This window comes from Pleurodeles waltl, chromosome 3_1, assembly GCF_031143425.1.
Source record: "Pleurodeles waltl isolate 20211129_DDA chromosome 3_1, aPleWal1.hap1.20221129, whole genome shotgun sequence".
Lineage (NCBI taxonomy): Eukaryota > Metazoa > Chordata > Amphibia > Caudata > Salamandridae > Pleurodeles > Pleurodeles waltl.
Genome location: NC_090440.1, coordinates 1,999,332,968 through 1,999,360,663, shown reverse-complemented (window position 1 = coordinate 1,999,360,663; position 27,696 = coordinate 1,999,332,968). Strand labels below are relative to the sequence as shown.

General features: G+C 42.5%; 1 protein-coding gene across 1 annotated transcript in view; it reads right to left on the bottom strand.

Annotated features, from left to right (window-relative positions):
• The window catches only part of MED13 (mediator complex subunit 13), an 865,231-nt gene extending 858,252 nt beyond the window's left edge, over window positions 1-6,979 (bottom strand). The window contains exons 1-2 of the mRNA XM_069226440.1: window positions 6,238-6,979; window positions 3,281-3,515 (exon numbers count right to left, since the gene is read on the bottom strand). Coding sequence (XP_069082541.1) covers window positions 3,281-3,515; window positions 6,238-6,303 — 301 coding nt within the window. The 5' untranslated portion in view covers window positions 6,304-6,979. The remainder of the gene's footprint in view (window positions 1-3,280; window positions 3,516-6,237) is intronic.
• Between the last annotated feature and the right edge of the window lie 20,717 nt (window positions 6,980-27,696).

The window sequence follows — 27,696 nt, the reverse complement described above, 5'->3', positions numbered from 1 at the left end:
AATGCAAGAAGCATTAAGCTTTATTGTAAGAAACTACACGTATTGGTCGGGACACAATTAGATCAATTGGTTTGTGGTTACTCAGGTCTGAAAATGTATTATCGTCTTTTATTATCAGCCTTGAAGTCTATCAGGGACTAAACATGTGTGGGCTGAATCTTCGACTTGACTAAAAACATCTATACAGATTATAACTGCCACAATTTGATTGATATAAATCATGTTCAAGGACTATGCTTTCTGTAAAAACAATGTAGGAGAAAGTTGGATTCTATGTAGATTAAGGCATTTCTATTAAACTATAATACTGAGTCCTATTTAATGTATATGTTAATTCAAGTGATAAAATATTTATTTATACGCTTGATTAGAGTGCTCCGCTACTTTTTGTTAGTATGAGTTCCAACCGACACCACATGCACAATTACCCAGGCCCTTATCACCAGCAGACTAGACTACAGCAACGCACTAAGCAGGCATCACAAATCAACTCATACAAACACCAGGTCATTGCCACCAAACTCATCCTCCACACCCCCCGCAACACAGACATCATGCCCCACCTCAAAGAGGTGCACTGACTATCAAACCAGAAGGGCTGCCAATGCAACCTGTTCACCCATGAAAACAAATCCCTTCACAAAATCTGACCTGCCTACTTCAACCAACACACCAGGCAACTTCGCTCAACCTCACTCCACCTTACGCTAATACCTCGCATCCACAGAAGCACACTCCTTTTCCTACATCACTGCTGAATCCTGGAACAACCTTCCACCCCACATTAAGACTTTCCCACCCCTTCTCAAATTCCCCAGGAAACTGAAGACCGAGCTTTTCAACTAGCAGCCCGATCAGATAAGAATGCTCTACAAATCCTTTTACCTCAACAATATGCATTCATGTTTGCAAAATTTAACAATCCAAGGCTATGAACAGTGCTCCCCCGATTATATGCTAATACAAGCAGAAGCCTGAAAGCAAGACAAGTGATTAGGTGCATTCAACATAAAATAAGCACACCAAAAAAAAAAATATATGCTAAGCTATTGAGCAAACTCAGATACTATTTGAGGAATACTTTAGTGAAAACGTGTTTGGTGTCTGCCAATATATTAATTAATAAATAGGGATGTTAATCAGCGTAAACACACAGTGGGACAGGTTTAAAAAAAAATAAAAAAAAAGGGGGGGGGGGGGGTGGAAATGAAGGACCAGATGGCCCACTTCTTAAAGATCACAGAAGTGCACCCACAACTACATCAACCATAGAGAAAGTGAGAGCTGCGGGTCATTCCCAGCACCCTGACGAAGACTCAACTTTCACACCTAAAGTCCAAGTGCCAAATACACCTGCAGCTCAAAAGGTGCAAGTATAAGATATCAAAGTCTAAGAAAGTCAATGCACCATCTATAGGATACCAGTCACCGATGTCCGGTATATTCATTTGTTCTCTTATTTGTATTCCTCATATCATGATTCCAATTCTTATGGCACAGATACAACCAGCCAACGTGTTCCATCTACTTATTGCAGACTTTTCAGGGTATAAACATTTTTGAAAGCTTGGATATCAATAGAATAATTCAATCAGATAATTGCCTCCAAAAGTATTTTCTCTCCTTAGTTTCCAGGATGCGCCACATTCTAGGCTTCCTTATTAATCGCCCTGCAGTCAGGCACCTTATATAAAAATTAACCAAACGTCATGAGGCCGCAGCCCACCTCACCACCAAAATACAGATAGGCAACAGGTCTCTTTCATCCATGAACCCAAGATCTGGAAAAACATCCCTGTATCCAACAGGACTGCCCCAACGCTGCTCCAATTTAGTAAAGAGATCAAGACTTGATTAGTTCTTGGTAAATTTGCATTTGTACAAGGTACCATTTGACAATTTGTATTGCCTCTTCAAAGAGCGCTACACCATAATGCACTAACTATCCAAAACTCAGCATCCTCTCCCATTGCTTGCAGGTTTTAAGCTTGCCTTTGACTGTTCAATACCTAATACTGGACCGAATATGTAAGCCCAAACTGTGGTACTTTGCTAACAAATAAAACGGTTCAGTGGATCTCACTTATAAGCAAGTACATTCCATTTCAGCCAGCCCATTTCAATTCTAATTTGTAAACATCAAGAAATGTAAATTTGTGATAAAAAAAATAATAAAATTAACGCCTTTCAGAACGCAAATCAATTGTATTTTCGGATGTTGGTGTAACTATTAACAGTTGTGCTAACAATGCAATAATATATACAGTTATGCACGTGTATAATAAGAAGTCTCCGGTCACCAAAATAGAAAGTCAAGTGCAATATAAATATGTCCATGATCAAATGAATTCCACATCAGACAGCCCATATGAACATGCCAACGTTTCAACCCGTTCAGATAATTATATGGGTCTCATCAATGTGTGCCAGACAAAAAGAAGCACACATCTTAATGCATGAAACTCCCACAAGCACAACCCAACTATCCGTTAAGTAGTTTGTATGGGGAGTATTGCAAGAACTAAAACATGCAAAACAAATTTCATGTTGGACAAGAAAGCAAGATCTGGGTCAGTGAGGCACACCCACCACAGGGTATGCCTGGGGAAGAAGGCGTTATGCATACTTCCAAATTATGACTGGTCTTAGATCTGGAATGAAGCTGGCATCAAAGTCTTGACTAATGGTGACACGTGTTAAAATATACAGCTATAACTTCTCTAAAATCATTTAGAACATATTTTTGATGGAATGACCGGACTGGTGCTGAAGTGGCTAGCAGAACACAGTAACAGTTTCTTGTATACCATTTGGATTTTCATAGCTACATTATTCTTTCAAGTCTACAACAAAACAGACTACGTTCAATCAAGGAACAAGCACAACCTACATCCAAAGACAATGAAAAATGTAAAAAAGCAAGCAAATTAATTAGCCAATACTAAAAACGATATAATCCCAGAAGCGCCCATACAAGGTAAAATAAGCATACTAAAGGACATTGTGAATAAGACCAAGCTTATCGGCCTCCAACATTCCAAGGCACAGACTTTTATAAATGTTATTTCACTACAATTTAGCAGTAAGTACTTTGCGATACTTACACATCTGCAGGACCTCTGTATAACATACCAAATACATAACATAGCACTTTTAAAGGACCATTCATGAAACGCAGTAAATGCAATGAAGATGGAGCTTATAAGAAGCTATGGCTGCACAGGCAATAATGCCTCCTAAATAGTGCAACAATACTTAAGTTTTGTTTCTCTTCAATTACCTGATAAATCGTGATGAATAAGGTCAGTAAAATTCGGATCCTCGCCCCACCAAAATATCCACAGCTCTCGGCGTCCTGGTCTTTGATCCCTGCGCCAAACACTCAGCACATCTGCCTTCAGACATCTACTGAAGCTGCTCAGGATGGGATCCTCCTCCGTTACTGGAAAGAGAATGGGTGCTGATGTTGGACCTTGCCATACATAGCGCTTCCATTTAATCCCCGATAAATCCGCCTGCCAGAGAAAACAAATTAAGGTTATTGCTGAAACTCCATCAAGAAATAAACTGACTTGAAATTAACGATTTAATTTATAGTTAAGGGTGGATGGTGTGTATAAACAACATCTATTTATCCTAACATCCCATCACAATGCATACAAAAAAACAAAAAGAAGAAAACTTCAGCCAAACTCTTCAATCATGCTCTGCATTCAGCAAAAAACAAACGCCTATGCAATGTCAAATCCATCACTGAGCAAAACATTACATACTATAGTGTTTACAGGACCAACAATATAAAACCGAGCCATGCACTTTCCATCTTAAGAGGGGGAAATAAACGACGCCGCCCCCCCCCCCCCCCACACACACACTTTTCAAGGTAGGCAACTTATTACTACTTAATGTTTGGGTTAAACACTGGAAATCGTCAACGGATGGAGGAGAGTGAAAAAAAAAAAAATCCAAAATATTACCCATGGATTTGTCAAAAACAATGAATGGCTTCATTTGAAGAATTTAGAGACACTGCTAAGCATCTAACAATTCTCTACGTAAAATAAATCAATAATCAATAGTCTGAAGACCAAAATTTTCGCAGAAAAAAATAAAAAAAACACACACTCACTACTGAACACTGAGCCGAGGAGTTCTATTTGGGTGACTGTCTCCTAAATAGAAGTCTTAAAGTGAAGCACTTGGCTAATAATTAAATGCAAGAGTCGACAAAACATGCTCAACGATATTTCCATGACTGCTTATCAAGAAGAAAGACTAAGGAAAAAACTACAATGCAGATAGGAATATGAAGATTGACTAGTTTTTTTTCACCAAAGAGACAAAAAAACAAAAAAAAACTAAAAAAAACTACAGCTATTTTTTATTTACTCTTGCCACTCTGGTCAGAAAGAGGAGTTGCTTGGGAGAATAGCATTCCTGGACGAGAAACACTTAAAGTAACAATAGATTAACACGGTGCACGCTTAGTAGCAGCTGGCATGCTAAAACAAGGATAGTGTCGGACGTCAGGGAATATTGGACTTGTGGAAAACATGCGCAGTTTACTGCACAAGCTACGGCTGTCGGTGAAATAATTTACACTGGTGTACAACTTACTTCCTGCAACAGACCGCTTACTACAAACCTTTATCGTACAATGCATCTTCTTAAGACAAAAATACACTCTGATGTTAGTAAAACCATGCCCGAAACAGTCCAGAAAGTTAGTCGCGCTTCTACATTTGCCCTCAAAACATCGTCCTCTTTTCTTGGACAGAGACTGTGCGTCACTGATAAAAACAATAAGGAGCACCAACTAATTACCAGCCGCAGGAATTTCCCAGACGATGACAATGATATATACAGACAGATTGATCATGGCTGGTGTCAATCCAGAAATGTGAATGAAAGTTACCCTATAACCCTTCTTCGTTACTCTTATATTAAAAAAAAAAAAAGTAATAAAAAAAAAAAAAAGAGAGAGTAGATATCAACCCAAGTAACCACTAAACGGGTTTTCAGGGCATAACGTGAAAGACGACAGGTGCTCAATATAAAAACACGCAGATGTCACAACTGAAGAAATCCTTACACTGTCATCTGAGATGACAGCTACTAATCACGATACAGATCCAACCATCATTCAGGTAGCATGTACTGCACACCAAGACACCTCAATAACGTCACTACTGCCTCCCACTGACAGACATCCCTCCTGTATATGCCTTCAATAGATGGCCCCAGCCAAACATAAGTTAACGACCGTTTGCGGCTTTTAATAGAGTACCGGGGAGAAAGAGATTCAGTCCTATTACAAATATCAAATAGCTAGTAACCAACTCATGCAGATAAAAAGCACAACAGATCTTCCAGGAAGCCTGCGCACAAGCATCCACCAAATGCCTCTAACCCAAATTACCCATGCCACTATTCCAAAGACAATATGCTGTGGATCCATGAATGTGTGGGATCTAGTATCCAAAATGTTCCCACCTATCATTAGGCGCACAGTTTTTGAGTAACTGTCCCCAAACTGTCTCCAGCACAGCCAGACAAATGTTGAAATGGAAGTCCGTTCCCACTCCTGAAGTGCCTGCTCCAGTACCCCACTCACCAGACACTACAGGTTAAAACAGTCCTGAAAGCAAACACATCTATGGGTGAGCCTCTTGCAAATATCGGAGAAAATAACAGCACTTCTAGACGAGTTAATTCACGCGTTCTCACTACTCTGCAGACAGGCATGGTGGCTGTTTGAGCTACGCGACTCAGATCGCTTCTCTAGTCCTCAATAGTAGTCCCCCCTCTTTTAATCTAACCATGCACAGATTGGAGTGTCGCTCTTCAAAATGTTCAATCCCAACAGTCAAGACCCAGAGGTAACTCGTACTTAGAAGGGCAGTTCCCCACGATACACACTCAATAGGCAGTTAAGATTTGGATTGGCAGTCAACCACGTATGACCCAAAATAGAAGTTACGTGTAGGTGGGGCAGGTGCCGATCCCTTCCCAAAGGCTCGCCATGCGACATGGGGTGTATCGAGTGTAACTCGCAAGGTAGAAACGACTGGGGTAAAAGACATTCAGGCATGCTCGTTCCCTATGCGACCTCCGACAGACTCAACAGGCAAAGGAGAAGATGCCTTTAAGCTAGTCCCCACTAAGTATGGCTCCAAAGAAACCAGGCACAAGAGGTTAGAAAAACAGCAAACAAGATAACACCCCCCATTCACCTACCAGACTGAAGAGGTTGGAGTGGCAATCCTCTAGGCTGGCCCCGTTCGGCACGAAGCATGAACTCATCCTTGCCCCTCGGCCTCAGGGCCGCCTTCGGGAACAGTAGAGGCAGCAACGGAGGGGGTGCCGGCCGCCCATCACAAGGAGCCCCGGGGGCCGAGGTTCCCCCGGGTGGTGCGTAGATCCCAGAGGAGCCCCAGAGGTGGGCGCACAAAATATTCCCGAGAATAGACAGAAAAGATGTGCCACAAGGGGAAGGGGTCCAACGCGAAATGGGGGTGTGGAAGGTGTGGCAGGGGCCCCGTCAGCCAGCAATAAATTATAACATTAAAAGGTCGGCCACCACCGGGGAACAAGGGGGAGTCAGCGAGAAAACTAGAGCCCCTCGGCCTCCGCTGGAAGCCGACGTACGAAAAACAGAGCGCTCCCAAGCGCCTCGGCCGAGAGTGGAGGAGTAGGGGGGTCCCCGGCCACTGAGGATGGGGGCAAAAGAAGGAGGAGGGACTCCGGGCCTCCACGGCCACCGCCGTTCCTCAGAGCCGGGCTGCCCCACACTCCTGCCACCAGGCCCCACTGCCACCGGGCCTCATATCCGCCGAGGCTGCGTTCTGTGGCCGCCGCTCCGCTTTTAGAGACACCGGCCGCCTCGGACAGGCCATCCGCTTCTCATTTTGAATTCACGGATTCCTTTCTTTAATGGCGGCCGCAGGGACGACTCTGGCCTCTCGCACGCCCATTGGCTGCAGGTGGCTCACGTGATGTGGATAAGACCGAGGGAGAAGGAAGGCAGGAGGAGGGAGGGTGTGATGGTGAGAAGCGACCGCAGGGGGCACAAGCGAGTGCCCAGACAGCGCTTGGCAAACAGTCCCTCTTCTATGTCTACGGTAGGTGTACTCTTTCCAAGTGCGCGATCTAGAGGTAGGAAGGAGAACTATACTATTTTTCCTGAAAAAAAAAAACAATTCAGAGAATTCCATCTGTTGCGGGAGTGTTCTATCAGTTAGGCTTCATACAAAGAAACATGGCCATTTGTTAATTTGTTGTTATTTTGCACCAGTGAAGACCTGACAAGAGAACATAAATTCCTACAAAACTGACAGAGCTCTTAACATCGCAATTAGTCCTCTGTACTCTCCTAACCACTCCGCAATTAGTTAGACAGCTCTCATACTTATGAACAGATTTCTTTATGTGATTGGTTTTAGATTTATTTTGCTGAAGGCAAAATACCAGATTTCTCTGCTTTTCCAAGTGTATGTACCTGATTAGTACTTAACCTCTTAGCTGCTGGGCCTTCTGAACACCCTCCCTCCCACCCCTGCTGAGCCCTTTCATGGCTATTTGGGGTAGTTTGCGCTTAGACCTTCATAACTTTTTATCCACATAAGCTATCCACACCAAGTTTGCATCCTTTTTTTCCAACATCCTAGGGATTCTAAAGGTACCCAGAGTTTGTGGGTTCCCCTGAAGGAGACCAAGAAATTAGCCAAAATACAGCAAAAATTAGTTTTTTTACAAAAAAAGTGAGAAAAAAGGGCTGCTGAAGAAGGCTTGTGGTTTTTTACCTGAAAATAGCATCAGCAAATGGTTTGCAGTGCTAAAATCAAAATTTTCTCAGATTTCAGGAACTGACGGATTTGAATCAGAAAACCAAATTTTTCAACATAATTTTGGCATTTTACTGGGACATACCCCATTTTTACAATTTTTTGTGCTTTCAGCCTCCTTCCAGTTAGTGACAGGAATGGGTGTGAAACCAATGCTGGATCCCAGAAAGCTAAACATTTCTGAAAAGTAGACAGAATTCTGAATTCAGCAAGGGTTCATTTGTGTAGATCCCACAAGGTTTTCCTACAGAAAATAACAGCTGAAATAAAATATTGAAATTGAGCTGAAAAAAAACAGCAATTTTTCTCCACATTTTACTCTGTAACTTTTTCCTGCCATGTCAGAATTTTTAAAGCAATATACTGTTACGTCTGCTGGACTCTTCTGGTTGCGGGGATATATAGGGCTTGTAGGTTCATCAAGATCCCTAGGTACCAAGAGCCAATAAATGAGCTGCACCTTGCAATGGGTTTTCATTCTATACCAGGTATACAGCAATTCATTTACTGAAATATAAAGAGTGAAAAATAGGTATCAAGAAAACCTTTGTATTTCCAAAATTAGCATAAGATAAGGTGTTGAGAAGCATTGGTTATTTGCACATCTCTGAATTTAGGGGTGCCTATACTAGCATGTGAATTACAGGCCATTTCTCAAATAGACGTTTTTTTTACACACTGTCCTACATTTGGAAGGAACAAAATGTAGAGAAAGACAAGGGGCAAAAACACTTGTTTTGCTATTGTGTCCCCCCCCAAGTTTCTCGATAAAAATTGTACCTCACTTGCGTGGATAGGCCTCATGCTCGCGACAGGAAACGCAACATGAACACATCACATTTTTACATTGAAATCGGACGTGTTTTTTGCAAAGTGCCTAGCTGTAAATTTTGGCTTCTAGCTCAGCCGGCACCTAGGGACACCTACCAAACCTGTGCATTTTTAAAAACTAGACACCTAGGGGAATCCAAGATGGAGTGACTTGTGGGGCTCTCACCAGGTTCTGTTACCCAGAATCCTTTGCAAACCTCAACATTTGGCCTAAAAAACACTTTTTCCTCACATTTCGGTGACAGATAGTTCTGGAATCTGAGAGGAACCACAATTTTCCTTCCACCCAGTGTTCCCCCAAGTCTCCTGATAAAAATGGTACCTCACATGTGTGGGTAGGCCTAGCGCCCGCGACGGGAAATGCCCCAAAACACAACACAGACACATCACATTCTCCCAAAGAAAACAGAGCTGTTTTTTGCAAAGTGCCTAGCTGTGGATTTTGGCCTCTAGCTCAGCCGGCTCCTAGGGAAACCTACCAAACCTACACATTTTTGAAAACTAGACACCTAGGGAAATCCAAGATGGGGTGACTTGTGGGGCTCTCACCAGGTTCTGTTACCAGAATCCTTTGCAAACCTCAAAATGTGGCCAAAAAAACACTTTTTCCTCACATTTCAGTAATAGAAAATTCTGGAATCTGAGAGGAGCCACAAATTTCCTTCCACCCAGCATTCCCCCAAGTCTCCCGATAAATATGGTACCTCTCTTGTGTGGGTCGGCCTAGTGCCCGCGACAGGAAATGATCGCACAACGGTCAATGTTGGTCCTTACATGAGGCAACTGTTGACCATGGGGTGATCCATTCCTGACCCAGGCACTAGGTATAGGCACTCAAGTGGGGTAGTGTTTTTATCAGGACAGGTGAGGAATCACTGGGTGGTAGGAATTTTGTGGATCCCAGCATATTACTGTAGTTTGTGTGACAGAAATGCAAGTAAAAATATAATTTTTATTCAACATTTCAACTTTGCAGGGTATACTGGGTAAGAAAACTTTGGGGAATCCACACAAGTCACACCTCTGTGGACTCCCCCGGATGTCTAGTTTACAGAAATGTCTGGGATTAGTATGTTTCCCTATATGGCCGACGAGCCCAGGACCAAAAACACAGGTGCCTGCCTTACAAAACCAGTTTGTTTTGTGATAAATCATTTTGATGTCTCCACAATATGATTTGGGCGGTGGAATTTGGAGCTGAACTAAATTGGGGAGCTCTCAAGAGAGTACTCTCTCTCTGTGCTTGCTGACGCATTCACCTGCTCTCTGGGTTGGGCTAACCCGCTATAGTCCCGTTGCACAGACTGTGCTTGCGAAGGGACAGCAGGACTGTCCTCATCACCTCCCTCAAAATTACTGGAAGAGGAGTTAATGAATGGGACTCCTCCGACTGAAAAATCACTCCCAGAGTCTGCCCCATTGTCCTATCCCTCAGATGCTGTCTCAGTATCTGCTGTCTCAGTCTCTGATCCTATATCAGAGCTGCCCTCTATAACGCGAGTGAGGGCATGAGCAGCAGTCATCCAACGAGATGCCATCTCTGCTACTGGCTAAACTGTTGCTCTAAAACACTAGACTACGTAGACAGTCACAAAATTGCTGGTGTGTGTGTGATACATGCAACAGTAGAGGTCACCTTACCTTCGCTTCTTCCCTCAATCAGCACGTTCTTTCAAGACACTCAATAAACACCTTGTCACATACCAATCATCACAGTCTTTAGCACCTCTAGCACCCAGTCCAAACACTCATTATTGGTGCTCCCACTACCATGTCCTCCTCCTTGGATTCCCTCACTACCACCCAGCAAAAGTGCCCTTCATCTCTCCATAGCCACCCCGCACATACATTTAATTTGTATTATATCGCATGTAATGGCTGACTTTACTAATGTACTCAGCTATTTACATAAAATACAGATTTGCTCTTTGCAGTAGGCATATACACCTTCTGCACTTCTTTATGGCACCAAAACTGCCACTAGACAAAAGTCTGATCCTTTTGTAGCAGAAACATAATCACAAGACTTACTTGACTTTTTTATTGCTGCCTAAAAGCTACAGTTGAAAAGTGTCAGTTGAAGTATGTGCATTGCTTTGAAGACGCAAGCTGCAACTGCAAGTCAACTGGTGGCAAATATATATCACTTTTATATGTGGGTCTGGTTTTCCTGGGGGCCAATCTCAGCCCCCAGGGAAATCACACATACATTGACAAAAGTGATATATATATATATATATATATAGAGAGAGAGAGAGAGATCTATATCTATACATCTATCTATGTAGATAGATTTATCTATCTAGATAGATATATCTATCTACATAGATAGATATATCTACTTAGATAATATATATATATATATATACATATATATATATATATATATATATATATAGAGCTCTATATTTTTTTAGTAGTTGTATGGTTTCCTTGGGGGCCATAATGGACAACCCCCTGTCAAATTTTTTTTTCTTTGTAAATTTAGCCCCGTGCCCTCCCCACCACGGGACAACTACCTTCAATAAAAAAGAAGTGCCCCCGGGGGGTTGGGGGGCCCGTTTGCTGAGGGGGCCGACCCCCCAAGTGAAATTCCTGGTGTCTAGTGGAGTTTCCTTTTCAGGAAGGCCTCGTTTGAAAGGGGAGACTCTCCCCTTTCAAACAAGGCCCTCCCGAACATCGGAAAGGCCGTTTGGGGCTGTTTTCCCCATCGGAGCAGGAAGCGGCCGTGCGGTTGCTTCCTGCTCCAATAGGGAAAACAAAACAGTGACGTCAGCGCAACATCACAAAGGGGCGAGTAGGGGGACGGGGGAGACCCGGAAGATCTTCTGTGTCTCCCGGGGGTTTAAAAAAAAAAAATTCTCGGGCCACTGGTCGTGACCCTCACCAGGTAGGTAGAAACACAATCCAAAAACGGTAAAAACTGGTAAGGTGGCAACTTAGCAACATTATTGCAGTAGACTTATCTGACTTCTGCGAAACAGGTCGTTCGTTTGATATAACATGGCCACTACGTTCCAAAAGAAAACAATGTGTTTGTGCATGTGCATATGTCCCAGTGTAGTTATGTTTTTTTCAGTTTTGCTTGATTCAGGCTATTCCATTGAAATATGCGTTTTTTAAATAACTTTGGAACTTCTAAAGGAATCTGCATAAACTTGTGTGACAGTTATCTCACCAAAAAGTTACTTTATCGTGATGAATTTGGTCCAAGTTAGCCAAGGCTATTAAAATATATTATGGCAATCAGCTTAGGAGTTGCCATTTTTAGCTCTCCCAAATCTGCTGGAAAGATCCACACTCCATTTTACATAATGTAACTTTTTCTAATAATTTATGAAGGAAAGTCTTAATTTTATTGAAGACATGGAGGCGAGTATTATGCTTTCAATTCTTGCTTTATAACAAATAGCAGCAGTCAAGATATCAAACTACGAATCCCAGGGGGCAAATAAAAGTGACCAATGGAAAAGGAAACGTAGTACAACTGAACCAGCCAATGGCAACCCAGTAACCCCCCATATTATCTAACAGCCCTCTTTTCTTGTGTGTGAAGTTAATAAACATCAAATAATGTAACGAGAAAAAATAATAGCACATGCCATAATAAAAGAAAAAAGTTCTTGAAAGAAGTTGATCAATCCATGACTCCTGACTGAGGGAAGAAGGTCATGTAGTATGGGATCATCACAGGAAGGTGAAGATGAAGGAGCCTCCGAAGAAGGAAGAGGTGAAGGTGAACTTGTGAAATCCTTAGGAAGATGAAGATGGCAAAGCCGGGGCTGCTGTTAGGGAGGGAAGGAAACACCAGTTAATAAGTGTTGAGGTGGGATAATATTCGCCTCAATGTCTTTAATAAAATTAAGACTTTCCTTCATAAATTATTAGGAAAATCTACATTTTATGTCAAGACCGGAGGCTCCTATTATGCTTGTTTAAAGTATGTTAATAACCACAGAAGTAGCAGTATGAACAGGTTTGCAATAAAACATTCTAAACACATTGTCATTCGTCCAGTCAGCTGATCTCAGAATGTCCTCAAGTCGGGAACCTGCCCAAAAGGTTCTGGAAGCCATGGCAGCGCTAGAGGAATGAGCGCCAATAACAGAAGTATCAGTGTCTGCTAAGGACATGATACATCTGACCCAGCGAGCCAGAGTGGCGGAGGTCACTGGTGAATAAAGTAGAAAAGGTTCTTCTTTATCCACAAGTCTTCTGTTTATTTGAGATACTTGTAAAAGAAACACCCCAGCCTACAGACGTGCTCCCGATCTCCTCTTCTCCTTTACTCAACTGCCACGATCACCTAGGTTACTCTCAAGATTATAAACAAGTGCAATCTAAACACAGAATGCTACACATTTCCCTTTTATCATCAAACATTAAAAAATAAAAATAAACAAGTACAACTATTTAAAACATCTCAGTAAAGTAATAGATAACACCAATACTTATTATACAAAGTCATCTAAAGTTTTAGGTCGTCTGATAATTCTTGAACTCTTTCTCAATTTTATACGATCATCATCATCCTCCCTTTCTCCTACACCATTTCTCACAGGTTTATTTTCCTCACTTCCAGTTTTGATTTTTACCACTCTCCCAATGTTCCATATTTTAGATCTTCAGTCCTTACAGCATTACCCAAAACCTTTATTACTTTGAGGGGAGCAGAAAACTTTGAATGATCTCTAGACAGACGAAGACGAGGATTTCTCACTCTAACAAGATCACCTACTCGAATCACTAGTTTCTTTACTGCCTTCCGTCTATCAAACGTGATCTTTCTTTCATAAGCTTTCTTGAGTTCTCTCTCATATTTCCGTTTCTCATTACTCACAATCTCTGATTTTGAACCCACTTTGTCACTTAACCACGAGGGACACTGTGCCAGGCCGACCATCGGAGATCCGGCTCAGCAGTACCCCGGGGGCATCATCACGTCTGAAGTGGCTGACCCGGATCAACATCTCCTAACAGCCAATCAGGTGACGACTGCAGCGAAAGGAGGGGTTTTTAAACCCACCTCCTTACTCACCAGTGGGTGGTTGAACCTCGGCAGGACAGCAGCGGCAGGCGGATCACAGGAACGAGCGGAGCAGAAGAGAAGACCCCAGAACGAGGGAAAACCTGAAAGCGACTGCCTGACAACCTTTCCGACGCCCGGGTGGAGGAGCAGGTGGCGGTGAGGCAAACAGACCGGCAACACTCTACTCTGGGGAGTGCGTGGCCTCGCCAGGTACGGTCCTGTAACAGGATGTGGAGAAATACAATCGGGAACGGTGGGAGGAAGGAAAAAACGATTATTTGAAGACTGTTATTTTTTTTCTTTTCTTTTGTTGTTTTGTTTTGTTTTGTTTGTGCTGGGTGAAACGGAGTAATAACACCCTAGCTGTACGGGGTCCCGTATATGGGCAGGAGAATCAGTTTAATGATTTTTTTTTCTGTTTTGGATTTTCAATACATACTTGCTAAGGGGTACCAGGGGAATAGAAAGCAATACCAAATAGAGGGTAGCTTCGTTCAATTTAAATAACATAGAGAAAAGGGACAGCAAAGGAAGGTAAAGAGATAGCAAAGAAGAAAAAGAGACAGCAAAGAAAGGAAAAGAGACAGCAAAGAAAGAAACCCTGAAAACGAGAAAAGAAGTAAAAAAAAGGAAAATAAACCAGCAAGGATAATGAAAGAAATAAGAAAGAAAAGAAAAGAGAGGAGAACTAGACATACCAGGGAAAGTAAGAGAAAAGAGCAGTAGTAATACTTACCTGTCCACCAACAATCTTGTATTCTTCTTTTTCCCCGTGTGCCTCCTGAGTCATCATCTGGGAGAACAAGAATGAAGAGGGTGAAGACCACATGAGACCACAGAGAAGAAAGAAATGCAAAGAGAAATAAAACCGAAGAGAAAGAAAAGAACTATAGAACTGTTATTTGTCACACAAAACCTAATAAACCATATATACTATAAGATCGCCTGCGAGTCTCCATTACTGTGACCCTGTGACAGTGGTGTCAGAAGTGGGATTTATTGGCAATCTCGTATCATACAGGGTTAGGTAACGGAAGAAAAACTGACACTAGCAGATATGATTGCCCAACTAGCGGAAGGACAGAGACACCTACAGCTGGTTTGGGAAGAGCAACTAAAGGAGGCTAAGGAAGAACGAGAAGTGTTACAGACTGCCTTAAAGAGTCGGGGGACGATCATCGCCAATAACCAGCTGGTTCATGAAACAGCTATTGGGAAGTTAACAGAGACCATAGCAAGTACTAGGGTACACCCAATGTCCCTAGCAGTGTCCTCCAAAAATACCAGGACAACGAAGATCCTGACTCTTTCTTTACAAATTTTGAGAGGGTTGCTAGTTCTGCCAATTGGCCGATAGGCAGATGGGGCCAGTACATTGCCCCTTTACTAAGTGGTAATCTGCAGGCTGCTTATCAGGCATTAAACCCTGGAGGGGTAACTACATATACCGAAATCAAGAAAGCCATTCTTGAACGAGTAGGTCTGGGTCAAGAAAGCTATCGAGTTCGGTTTTGACAGACAAAGTGGACACCACAGGAAAATCCCTGCACCCTTTATTATAGAGTACATCATGCGACAGGAAAATGGTTAAATCCCACAGAAACCTCCAAAGACGACATGTTTGAAACTGTGGTACTAGAGCAATACCTAAACGCCCTACCTCCCCGTAAAGAGACTGGATCCGGCAACATCCTGGCCTCAATAACAATACCGCTATTTAACTCGCATGTGCCTTCCACTGAGCTATTGAGTTTAGAAGTTCTCATGCTAAAATCATGCCTGTATCCACCCGGGGCTCTAATCCCAAACCACTCCTTACCAAATCTTTACGGGGTCCTAGCACGGAAAAATCCAGTAGCCCTCGTACTCCCTCCTACAAAGAGTTTATGATGGGACCACAATGCTTTAATTGTGCCGAATGGGGGCACATAGCAAGGCATTGTCTGCTAAAGAGAGAGCAGGAGGAACCAATGGAAATAGGAATGACAAAAGGACGAGTCTTATGGTTAGGACAGAGTATGGCCAGATATACCACCACTATGTTGGTGAATAAAGAATAGAGGATCATTCTCATTGATTCTGGCTGTAGTCAAAGTGTAGTGAATCAAGCATATGTAAGACCCGACCAGCGGGACCCAAATACCCAAGTATTAATCACTTGTGTACATGGAGACAGGAGAACCTACCCAGTCGCCACCATAGAGATAAATTGGAGAGGGCAAGAAGAGTGCCTCTCAATAGGTGTGATTCCTAATTTATGGAAGGATCGTATTGTAGGGACAGACTATGAAGCATTCCCCGAACTGTTAAACAGATTAAATCAGAAAAACCTTACTGAGTCTAGGTGAGGGGAAGCTCCCTTTGTATCTTCCAACATAGAGAAAAGTAGCACAAGAAAGAGACTCACTAAATCTCAAAAACAAGAGCAAAAGCGACTGTATCAAAAGGAGGCCACTAAACCCATCACAACTTCACAGGAACTTCCGAATGCCATAATGTCCATTGCAGGACAATTCCGGCAGGCACAAAGAGAAGATCCAACCCTGAAGAGTGCCTGGCAGATAGCCTTATCACCCGATGCCCATTCGGTAGGTCCAACTTTCCAGCTTACTAATGATTTATTGTATAGGGTCTGTCCCAACTCCACTAACTGGGATCCTCAGTTGGTGATTCCTCAGGAGTATAGAGAGCAAGTGCTCCACCTGGCACATGGTGATAATGGTGAGGGACATCTAGGTCGGGAGAAAACCGAGGAGTCTATAACCAAAAGGTTCTATCGGCCAGGGGTATAAGGCGATATTAGAAAGCATTGTCAGGTCTGTCCCAAATGCCAGTTGATAAACCCCTCCCCAATCCCACCGTTCCTCTCCATCCTCTTCCTATGATAGAAGTCCCCTTCACAAGAGTAGGAATGGACTTGGTGGGTCCTTTAATCCCATCCGAGAAGGGACACCAATACCTTTTAGTCCTAGTCGATTACCCTACCCGGTATCCTGAGGCTATTCCACTAGCCAGTATGACCACAAAGACTGTAGCACAGGCTACGATAGAGTTTTTTCTCTCGAGTAGGGTTCCTCAAAGAGATCCTTACAGACCAAGGGACTCCATTTATGTCCCGACTGATGTCCGAAGTATGTCAAGTATTAGGGGTAAAACAAATCAGGACATCAGTGTATCATCCCCAAACTGATGGTCTTGTTGAGCGCTACAATAAAACTATCAAAAACCTCCTGCGCAAAATCATTAATGACTCAGGGAAAAACTGGGAAAAAAGTTACCCCTAGTTCTATACACCCTCCGGACCCATATACAGTCATCCGCAGGACACAGCCCCTTTGAGCTTCTTTTTGGTAGGCAGCCCCGCACATTATTAGACATGTTGGCAGAACAATGGGAGGAGACTGAGGAAGAAATCAAAGACGTTTTAACTTGCACTGAGGACCTAAAAGAAAGCTTACACACCGTACGGGAAGAAGCTCATAAGTTTGAAAGAAGCCCAAGAGAAACAAAAAGCCTATTATGATTCTCACAGCAGACACCAAACAATAGCAGTAGGTCAAAAAGTGCTAGTGCTGTTACCCACAACAGAAAACAAATTACTCGCCCATTGGCAGGGGCCATATACTGTCCTTGAACAAGTTACTCCAGTAACTTATAAAATTGAAATATCCACCGGGTCAGGTAGAGAGCAAATATACCATATCAACCTCTTAAAGATATGTCATGAAACCAATGAACCTCTCAGTAGTAGGTATATTTCCACCGGGTGTGAAGGCGACATGCCTTTATACCCCACAGAGACAAAAGAAAACAAAGAGATACTTATGCCCCAAACTTAGTGATTTTCTCTCTCCCGAACAGCCCTCCCAATTATACAATATAGTTTAGGCGGGTGTCGTCCACCTCGCCTACCGACGCTCGGACATGGCGCCGACTGCGCACCTCCTCCGTCCCCGTCCAGCGTCGCCAAGGAGATGCGTGGGGGTGGAGCACCCTATCGGCACCGGACTTCCGGGTTGCCGCACCTGAGGGACGCGAGGACGCCAAAATAAAGGGAGACGCCGAACGCGGAGAGGCACGCGCCGGTGAAGAGGGAGACACGGAGGAAGCAACAGAACAGGGAGAGAAGACGACCAACACGAGTGACGAGGAGCAGGAGCCCAGCCCACGCGGAGGAGCAAAGGAAGAACCCCGAGGAGGAGAGAAGCCCTGTCACGACCCAGGAGGGTCGTGGCTGAACAAGGTACGGGCCCTATTAAAGGGGCACCGACAATAGAGGGATAAGGGGGCGGGGAGGACAAAGAGGGAACAGGGCAGGTTGTTTTGGGTGCCGGGGACCGGGGAACTACAGATCACCTTCCCACCCTATTACCAGCCTAAAATAGCCACTTCAGTAGCCCGCTCCCTCCTTGGTTGCATAAACCCGGCTAACACACTACCTCCTGTAAGTCTTTCCCTCACAGCCCCCTTATACTAACAGATTATAGAGATAGCAAACTACCTTCCTACTTACCTAGACATATCCTCTTCTTTTTCCGAGAGTCCACGGGAACCAAGAAGAAGCTATCTGGAGAACGCCACCTAAAAAGGAAAAAGAAAGACCATTAAAGACTTATAAAGAGCCACCGAACTGTTGCCAGAAAATCTCCAAAGAGAATTTGTGAAGAAGTGCAGCCATTATTATTATTTCAATTTCCTTACCAAAATAAATAAATGGTACTTACACCCTTATGGGGCCCTAAAAATCCGAGTCTGAGTCCTCTGTACCACTGACCTCCCCTCACAATAGTGAGGGCTAACCTAGATGTCTTTGGAAAAATCCCAGGAAGGACCCACCTGATACAACATCATATCCGTACAATAGGCGATACGATTTCCCGACAACGGCCGTACAGGATACCGGAAGACAGACGAAGAATGGTAGAACAGGAAGTGAAAGAAATGTTACAGGCCGGAGTTATTGAACCCTCTTCTAGTCCTTGGTGCTCCCCCATAGTGTTAGTCCCGAAACCAAACAGGACCATCAGATTTTGTATTGACTTTAGACAAGTGAATGCCCTTTCCCACTTTGACACCTATCCAATACCTAGGATTGATGATTTACTAGAGCGGTTTGGGAAGGCCAAATATATGACCACCCTAGACTTAACTAAAGGTTATTGGCAGATCCCCCTGAAAGAGGTAGACAAAGAAAAAACAGCGTTTGCCACCCCCTCAGGACTCTACCAGTTTACTGTCCTTCCTTTTGGTCTGCATGGGGCGCCGGCTACCTTTCGACAACTAATCCATATGGTGCTGCGGCCCTTTCAGGACTATGCAGCTGCTTACTTAGATGACATTGTTTTCTATAGTACTACCTGGGAAGAACATACCTCGCATATAACCAATGTTTTACACGCCCTTAGAGAAGCTGGCCTCACTGCAAACCCCGAAAAGTGTAAAATAGGACACAATAATATTAATTACCTAGGGTATGTCATAGGACATGGAATGGTAAAACCCCAAATAGAAAAAGTACACACCATCACACAAATACCTCTTCCACGCTGGAAAAAAGATGTCAGGGCTTTATTTTAGGGATTTAGGATATTACAGACGTTTCATTCCTCATTTTCCAGAGATAGCGGCCCCCCTCACTAACCTACTGAGGAAATACAAGCTCAATCAAATAACCCATCTCACAGAAGTTGTACAGCACAGATTCGAACAACTGAAACATCTCCTGATGACCGAACCTGTACTATGTTGCCCTGACTTTCAGAAACCCTTTCAGGTCCAAACAGATGCCTCCGATCAAGGATTAGGAACAGTTCTGTCGCAAAAGGATGAGAATGGATTCTATCATCCCATAGTATACCTGAGTAGAAAACTTTTACCCCATGAGAAACAGTATCCGACCCTTGAGAAGGAATGTCTCGTGATCAAATGGGCTATTAAATCCTTACGATATTACTTATCGGGCCGCCCATTTACGTTACTCACCGATCACGCTCCCTTAACATGGTTGACGCGCCATAAGGATACTAATGCACGAGTACTCCAGTGGTTTTTATCGTTCCAATCGTTCTCCTTCCAGGTACAACATTCGCCAGGCTCCCTTCTATCCAATGCAGATTACTTATCCAGATATCCATCTAGCAAGTGGTTCCAACAGCTACTGTCCAGGGGGAGTGAAAATGCCGGGCTGACCATCGGAGATCCGGCCCAGCAGTACCCCGGGGGCATCATCAGGTCCGGAGTGGCTGACCCGGATGAAGATCTCCTAACAGCCAATCAGGTGACGACTGCAGCGAAAGGAGGGGTTTTTAAACCCACCTCGTTACTCACCAGTGGGTGGTTGAACCTCAGCAGGGACAGCACCAGCAGGCGGATCACAGGAACGAGCGGGGCAGAAGAGAAGACGCCAGAACAAGGGAAAACCCAAAGGTGACTGCCTGCAACCTTTCCGACGCACTTGTGGAAGAGGAGGAGGAGGCGAGGCAAACAGACTGGCCACGATCTGGGGAGAGCGTGGCCTCGCCAGGTACGGTGCTGTAACAGGACGGGGAGAAATACAATCGGGAACGGTGGGAGGAAGGAAAAACCGATTATTTGAAGACAGTTGTTTTTTTTTTTGTTTGTTGTTGTTTTGGTTTGTTTTGTTTGTGCTGGGTGAAACGGAGTAGTAACACCCTAGCTGTAGGGGTCCCGTGTATGGGCAGGAGAATCGGGTTAAGGATTTATTTATTTTTCTGTTTTGGATTTCGATACATACTTGCTAAGGGGTACCAGAGGAATAGAAAGCAATACCAAATAGAGGGTAGCCTCGTTCGATTTAAATAACAAAGAGAAAAGGGACTGCAAAAGAAGGTAAAGAGATAGCAAAGAAGAAAAAGAGACAGCAAAGAAAGGAAAAGAGACAGCAAAGAAAGAAACCCTGAAAACGAGAAAAGAAGTAAAAAAAAAAAAAGAACAGAAACCAGCAAGGAAAATGAAAGAAGATAAGAAAGAAAAGAAAAGAGAGGCGAACCAGACAGACCAGGGAAAGTAAGAGAAAAGAGCAGTTGTAATACTTACCTGTCCACCAACAATCTTGTATTCTTCTTTTTCCCCATGCGCCTCCTGAGTCACCATCTGGGAAAAGAAGAATTAAGAGGGTGAAGACCACATGAGACCACAGAGAAGAAAGAAAAGCAAAGAGAAAGAAAACTGAAGAGAAAGAAAAGAACTATAGAACTGTTATTTGTCATACAAAACCTAATAAACCATATATATTATAATATCGCCTGCGAGTCTCCATTACTGTGACCTTGTGACAGACATACCAGTGTGTTAGGTTTTCTTCTCCTGAATAACTCAAATGGCGAAAACCCTGTGCTTGTATGAGGAATCAACCAATAATTCCTAACCTTGCACAATACCTCTTCCTTCCAACACCTATTATTTGCTAAAGCCAATTGAATAGTTTCTTTTAGCACTCTATTCCATCTCTCCACCATACCATTTGTTTCTGGATGGTAAAGAAAAGCTTTCTTGTGCTTAATTCCCCTGTCACTCAGATACTGTTCCATGTCCCTGGAAACAAATTGTACACCATTATCAGTGAGAATGGAAGATGGAAACCCTTCCCTGTCAAAAATTCGATCAAGAAAGTCTATGACAATACGTGTTTCAACTAAAGTAGTAATCCCAATTTCAGGCCACCTCGAATACATATCTATTAATACTATCACATATTTGTCGGTGCTGGAATGTCTAATCGGACCCAAAATGTCCAATGAAACGTCTTGCCAAGGTTCTTTTGGTAATTCTCTCACTTCCATTGGTTGAACTCTACAAGTCAAAGCTTTATCAGCCCTAGAACACTCCACATATTCTCTAACACTCCATTCAATCTGAACATCCATACCTGGCCACCAATACATGAGTCTCAACCTTTCCTTGGTTTTAGAAATTCCAGGATGACTCTCGTGGGCTATAGAGATTAATTCATCTCTCAACTTCCCTGGTGGAATGAGTCTAGTCCCTCTCAATACTAAGTGACCATGAGAGGATAATTCATCTCTGAGTTGCCAGAAACCACATAATTGCTGATCTTTCTTCTCAGCACCATCCCATCCATTTCTGATTTTCTCAACAACTTGTTCATCACCAAGTAACTCCGTCACCCACTCGCTTTCTTTAATTATTCCTTCTCTGATCACACATACATCAAAATCATCACCACCACACACAAACTCATCCTCCGATTCCGAAACATCATTTACTAATCTTGAACAGAAATCAGCAATGTTGTTTTGTACTCCAGGTATATACTGAACTTCAGAACTAAATTCTTGCAATGCCACTACCCACTTTCTAATCCTATCAGATATAGCATCCAAACCCTTTTTCTCAAACATTTCCTTTAAATGTTTGTGGTCCGTTATTACCAGAAATTTGCTACCCCAGACAAACTTCTTTACCTTATTCACAGCCCAAAACAAGGCTAACGCCTCTTTCTCGACAACTGAATGATTTAATTATGCACCCTTTAAGCATCTTGATATGAAGAGTATAGTTATTTCAACCCCGTTTTGTGTTTGCATCAAAACAGCACCAAGTCCTTTGGCACTAGCATCGGACATTATTACAGTATCTTGGCCATGTTCAAAACTTTCTAAACTTGAGGCGAACTTAATGCTTTGTTTCATATTCACAAATTCGTCTTCACATACTTTGTCCCATTTAAATGTGACACCCTATCTCACTAGATTTCTCATAAATGTTGTTTTGACTGCAAAATTGTCTACATATCTACTATGAAATTTTGGTATGCCAAGAAACTTCATCACTTCCTCCTTTGAAGATGGACTTGCAAGATTAACAATTGTGTCTACTAAGTCCTTTTTTGGTTCAATATCCCTGGAAGAAATCCTGTGTCCGACATAGTCGATCTCATCAAGGTTAAATTTATATTTTTCTGCTTTTTAACGTTAGACCACTCTCCTTCAGTCTCCGAAGGACTTCACAAACCCTTTCAATATGTTCCATTTCATTCTTGCCATGCACCAAAATATCATCTTGATATATCTTGATTCCTTGAACTCCTTCCAGCACCCTTTCCATGGCACGTTGAAATACGGCTGCAGCTGAAGCTAGACCGAAGGGCATGCGGATAAATGTATAAGTACCAAAAGGAGTAATGAATGCTGTTAAATCTTGTGAATCTATATGTAATCTAATCTGGTGGTAGGCAGAATTCAAGTCTATAGAAGAAAAACATTTTGCATCCTTTAGTAAGGATAACATTTTGTTAATATTAGGCAAAGGGTAGTGATCAACTACCACGCATTTATTCAACTCCCTCAAGTCAATGCATAACCTCGGCTCACCATTAGCCTTTACCGCCATCCCAACCTGGGCTACAGTGGCTTCCACCTCTTCAATTATACCATTTTGTTTTAACTTTTCTAATTCTGCTCTCATTTTCTCTTTGACCATCAAAGGTACACTTCTTACTTTACTGACCACAGGAGTAACACCTTTCTTCATCTTAATCTTACGCACATAACCTTTCAAACAACCAAGTTTGAACTGAAAAAGATCCGGAAATTCTTGTTCATAAAGTGGTCTGAAGCTTTCCACAGTATTAATACACCCTTCATCTTTCAGCTGTACTGAAGGGAATTCATTAGGATCAAGGTAAACTCTTAAATCTCTCTGGTGCAACCAACTAATGAGGGAATCCCCTCTTATGGAGACATAGATCTTCCCAGCTGTGAGCCTGTCTTTGAACTGAATGGAACCCATAAAATAACCCAATAACTTAATAGGTTCTCCACCATAACCCTTAGGGGAAATATCAGGTTTGAAAAGTTTTACTGAAGCTCTAAGATGTTTTTCAAATAAACTCCTAGGAATTAATGTAATCTTTGCCCCAGAATCAAACATCATGGGAATATGTACTCCATCAATTTGTACAACCTCTACTGGGCCACCGATACCATTTTTGATTTGTAAAACAAATTCTTCAGGAGAGTCATCATCCTCAAAAGTTACCTCTTGAACTCCTTTTTATTTTAAATTTGTGCTCCTGCAACACAAAGTAACATGTCCCTTCTTACCACAATTTTTACAAAAAACTTTCCAACCCTCACAGTCTTTGAAATTAGCATAGTGATCAAACTCACCACACCTATAACATTTTCCTTGCATATTTTTCTTTCCTTTGGCATCTTTAAAGTTCTCTTTCACTACTTTCTGGGATTTCATCTTCTCTTGTAAATTTCTCCCTTGACTAAATAGATGAACTTCATTCCCTGTTTCACAAGAACGTGTCTTCCTTATTTCTTCAAGACAAGCTGAACTATGTTCGTAAGTCTTTGCAACCATTATCACCTCATTAAGAGAAGGATTGTCTTTACTCCAGAAGGATTCTCTTGCCTTATCAATGTTGCAGCCTCACATGAACTGATCCCTCAACCTTTCCTCTTTACTACCTCCAAAACTACATGTTGAAGCCAATTTCCTTAGCACAGTAACATACTCCTCAACAGATTCTCCTGACCTTTGAAACCTTTTCCTAAAATGACACCTCTCCAAAGGTGTGGAAACGTTCAGTAAATAGTGTAAGTCAAGTTTCTTTATACAAATCTCAAAATCATTGAGATAACTAGCATCCTCAACAGAGAGTTCAGGTAGATTTTCAAAAACCTCTTGCCCTTCAGGACCTAAACAATGCAACAAGAGTGACATTTTCCGTTCTGCTCTCAAAGATATACCACAAACCCTCGCATAGTGTGCAAAAACACATTTCCATTTCTTTCAAGGTATTTGGGGTTCCCCAGGAGAGGACAAGAAAAATCGAGGACACGTTACATTCTGCATCTTTGTGTCAACTGGATAACAAACAGTAATACATTAAAAATGGCAAGTGAATTGAACACAGATAAAAATAAATGTACAGTGCATTAACACACATTGCGAAAGATAAGTTTAGTAATATTAGGAATACTCTACTTCACAGTCGATAAAACATCAAAACTGACAGCCAAAAGATGAATAGGGTGCCTTTCACTGAAATGAAGGCACTCTGTTAAAATCCCAAAGTGAGACTGTCATTGAAGTTTACATAAGGTGGAAGCAGTCCTTAAAGCATTGAAAGAAGTATGTCTGCCAATGAACTTTAATTAAGGAGAAGACACACTATAAAATGCAGGAAGAAGTGGGCCTGTCACTGAACTGAAGGCACGTTGTAATGTCCACAAGTGTGCCCGTCACTGAAATGAAGGCACTAGCAAGTTGTTAATGTCTAAAAGTGTGCCTGTCACTGAAATGAAGGCACTCCGTTAAAACCAATAGTGTGCCTGTCACTGAAGTTTAGATAGAGTGAAGGCACTTCAAAACACTGGAACAAGAAGAGAAGGTTTGTCTATCACCGTAATGCTTATCGATAAGCAAAACTTATGTAGATGTGAAGATGTCAGTTTCCACAGGAAATTGTGCTTACACTATGAACGAGGAGGCGCGAGGAGATGCACGCGAGTACTTGCGCGTGTCAACAAATGACGCACGTGAGATCGGACCAGACGCGCGAGAAAGGCAGTTCACCGGTCATCCAGTTTTCAGAAATTTGCGCTCGCGCATCATAGAAAGCGCTCCTCCAGCACAGTGCGGTAAGTCGTTTAACACAATTAATTCAGAGGTAGGCAAGCCAAGAGCGTAACAGCCGCACAATATTAAAATAAGTAACATACAGTACATACAATATGGTGAAAACGAGTTGGGGTGTCACGAACATCCAAAATGGAATACACCCATCCTCGTCGCCAGTGAAATAAAGTAGAAAAGGCTCTTCTTTATCCACAAGTATTCTGTTTATTTGAGATACTTGTAAAAGAAACACCCCAGCCTACAGACGTGCTCCCGGTCTCCTCTTCTCCTTTACTCAACTGCCACGATCACCTAGGTTACTCTGAAGATTCTAAACAAGTGCATTCTAAACAAAGAATGCCACAACTGGATGATGAGATTTACAGAAACAAATAAGCAACTGGGAATGAGAGAACGTTCTGAGAGCAGCAATTTGTTGTTCATATACTTTGAGACACTGGCCAACACATAATGTGGGATAATCTGGGAAATAAGGCTAAAATATTGAAGTTAAGTTAGTTTTTGTGCGTTTATTAACTGTAAACATCACTCTAGTGGGTGTATATTTTGGAGAGAAAACATCTAAAGCTTTAACATCTGATAAACGTTTAATAGAAATTAAACATAACATTGTAGGTTTTGCGGAAAGCATTTTCAGAGATAAAGCTGTGTTGTCAGGCCAAGAAATAAAAAATTTCAAAAAACATTTACATCCCACAGATTATTATACTTTGGAAGAGGAGGTTTGGAAAATGTTACTCCCTTTAATAGACGATAGATGAGCGGGTGTTCTCCAACTGGTTTACCATCAATGTAGGGAATGAGCTAACGAAATTGCTGATCTATAGAGGTTTATAGTTCTATAAGGCTTACCTGCACTAGCTTCCGCTCCTAAAAAGTTAACAATATAGATTATATATGTTGAAACGGGATTGGTATGTTTTCCCAAACACCAGCTAGACCACAAAGACCAAGCTGACTTGTAGGCCTTAGTGGTCCTGGGCTCCCAGGCTTCGCTAATGAAATCTGAAGCCTCTGATGAAAGAAGATGGGATTGTTGGGATGACCGGATAGCCTCCAGGCCGATAGAGATAGGGAACGTCTAGAGTCAAGTTGCGAGGATGACCTAGAGGATCTAATAGAAGCGAGGGGAAGGATGGGAGCAAGACAGGAAAATTGGAAGTCAGTTCTAGAAGATGAGGAAACCAAACCTGTGACTGCCAAAAGAGGACTCCCAGAACTAAAGATTCTTGCTGGCGCCTCACCTGAGCCAGGACTCTGTTGATAATTGAAAAAGGGGGAAAGGCATAGGTGGTTGACTGAGACCAATCCTGCAAGAACGCATCTGTAGCTAGAGCAAGAGGATCTGGATGCCAACTGAAGAATAGAGGAAGGTGGGAATTCAGTCGGGAAGCAAAAAGATCCATGTGAAAGTGACCCCATTTTTTAGATAGGGGGCAACAGGCAAAGGGGTGAAGTTTCCAATCACTGAAATGCTTCAGATGGCGAGAATGCCAGTCCATAATGGAATTGAGGTTTCCTGAAAGATATTCTGCTCAAACTGAGATTTTGTTTTGGAGACAGAATTCCCAAAGAATCTTTCTACCGGAGGTATGGACTTGGTACTGCCCAAATGATTTATATGACGTACCACAGAGATGTTGTCCAGTCGCAAAAGGATAGAGCATTGAACCCTGTCTTTTGCTAGAATTTTGATTGCAAAGGAGCCTGCAAGCATCTCCAAACAGTTTATGTGCAATTTGGACTCCTGTAGAGACCATGTACCTCCAGTCGAGATTGTACTACAGCGAGCACCCCAACCTGTCAGGCTTGCATCTGATTCTAATACAAGATCTGGGGCTGATGCAAAAATAGTTCTGCCGTTCTAAAGGTCTAATTGGTATATCCACCATTGAAGTTATATTTGAGACTCTGGGTTGATACTGATGGAGTCGGCATAAGTGAGACCTCTGCGAAGATGACAGAATTTTAGTTTTTGAAGAGCTCTGTAGTGAAGAGGTCCCGGAAAAATTGTCTGGATGGAAGAGGAAAGAAGACCTACGATCCTTGCTAGGGACCTAAGAGAAATTTGGGAACAGCGAAGAGTGTGGAGAATCTCGTGTTTTATCACCCTGAAATTTGCATTAGGAAAATGCAGGGTAGCGGTAGCTGAATTTACTAAGAAACCTAGGAATTTGATTTGTTGCGAGGGGACCGTTACAAATTTCTCTATGTTCAGGTGAAAACCGAGGTCTGATAGGAGAGTGCACGAAAAATTAAGATGATTGCGTAAGGTTTGATTGTCTTGGCTCATGAGTAGTATGTTGTCTAAGTATATAATTAGTCTAGCGCCTAGAGACCGGAGGAAAGCTACCACAG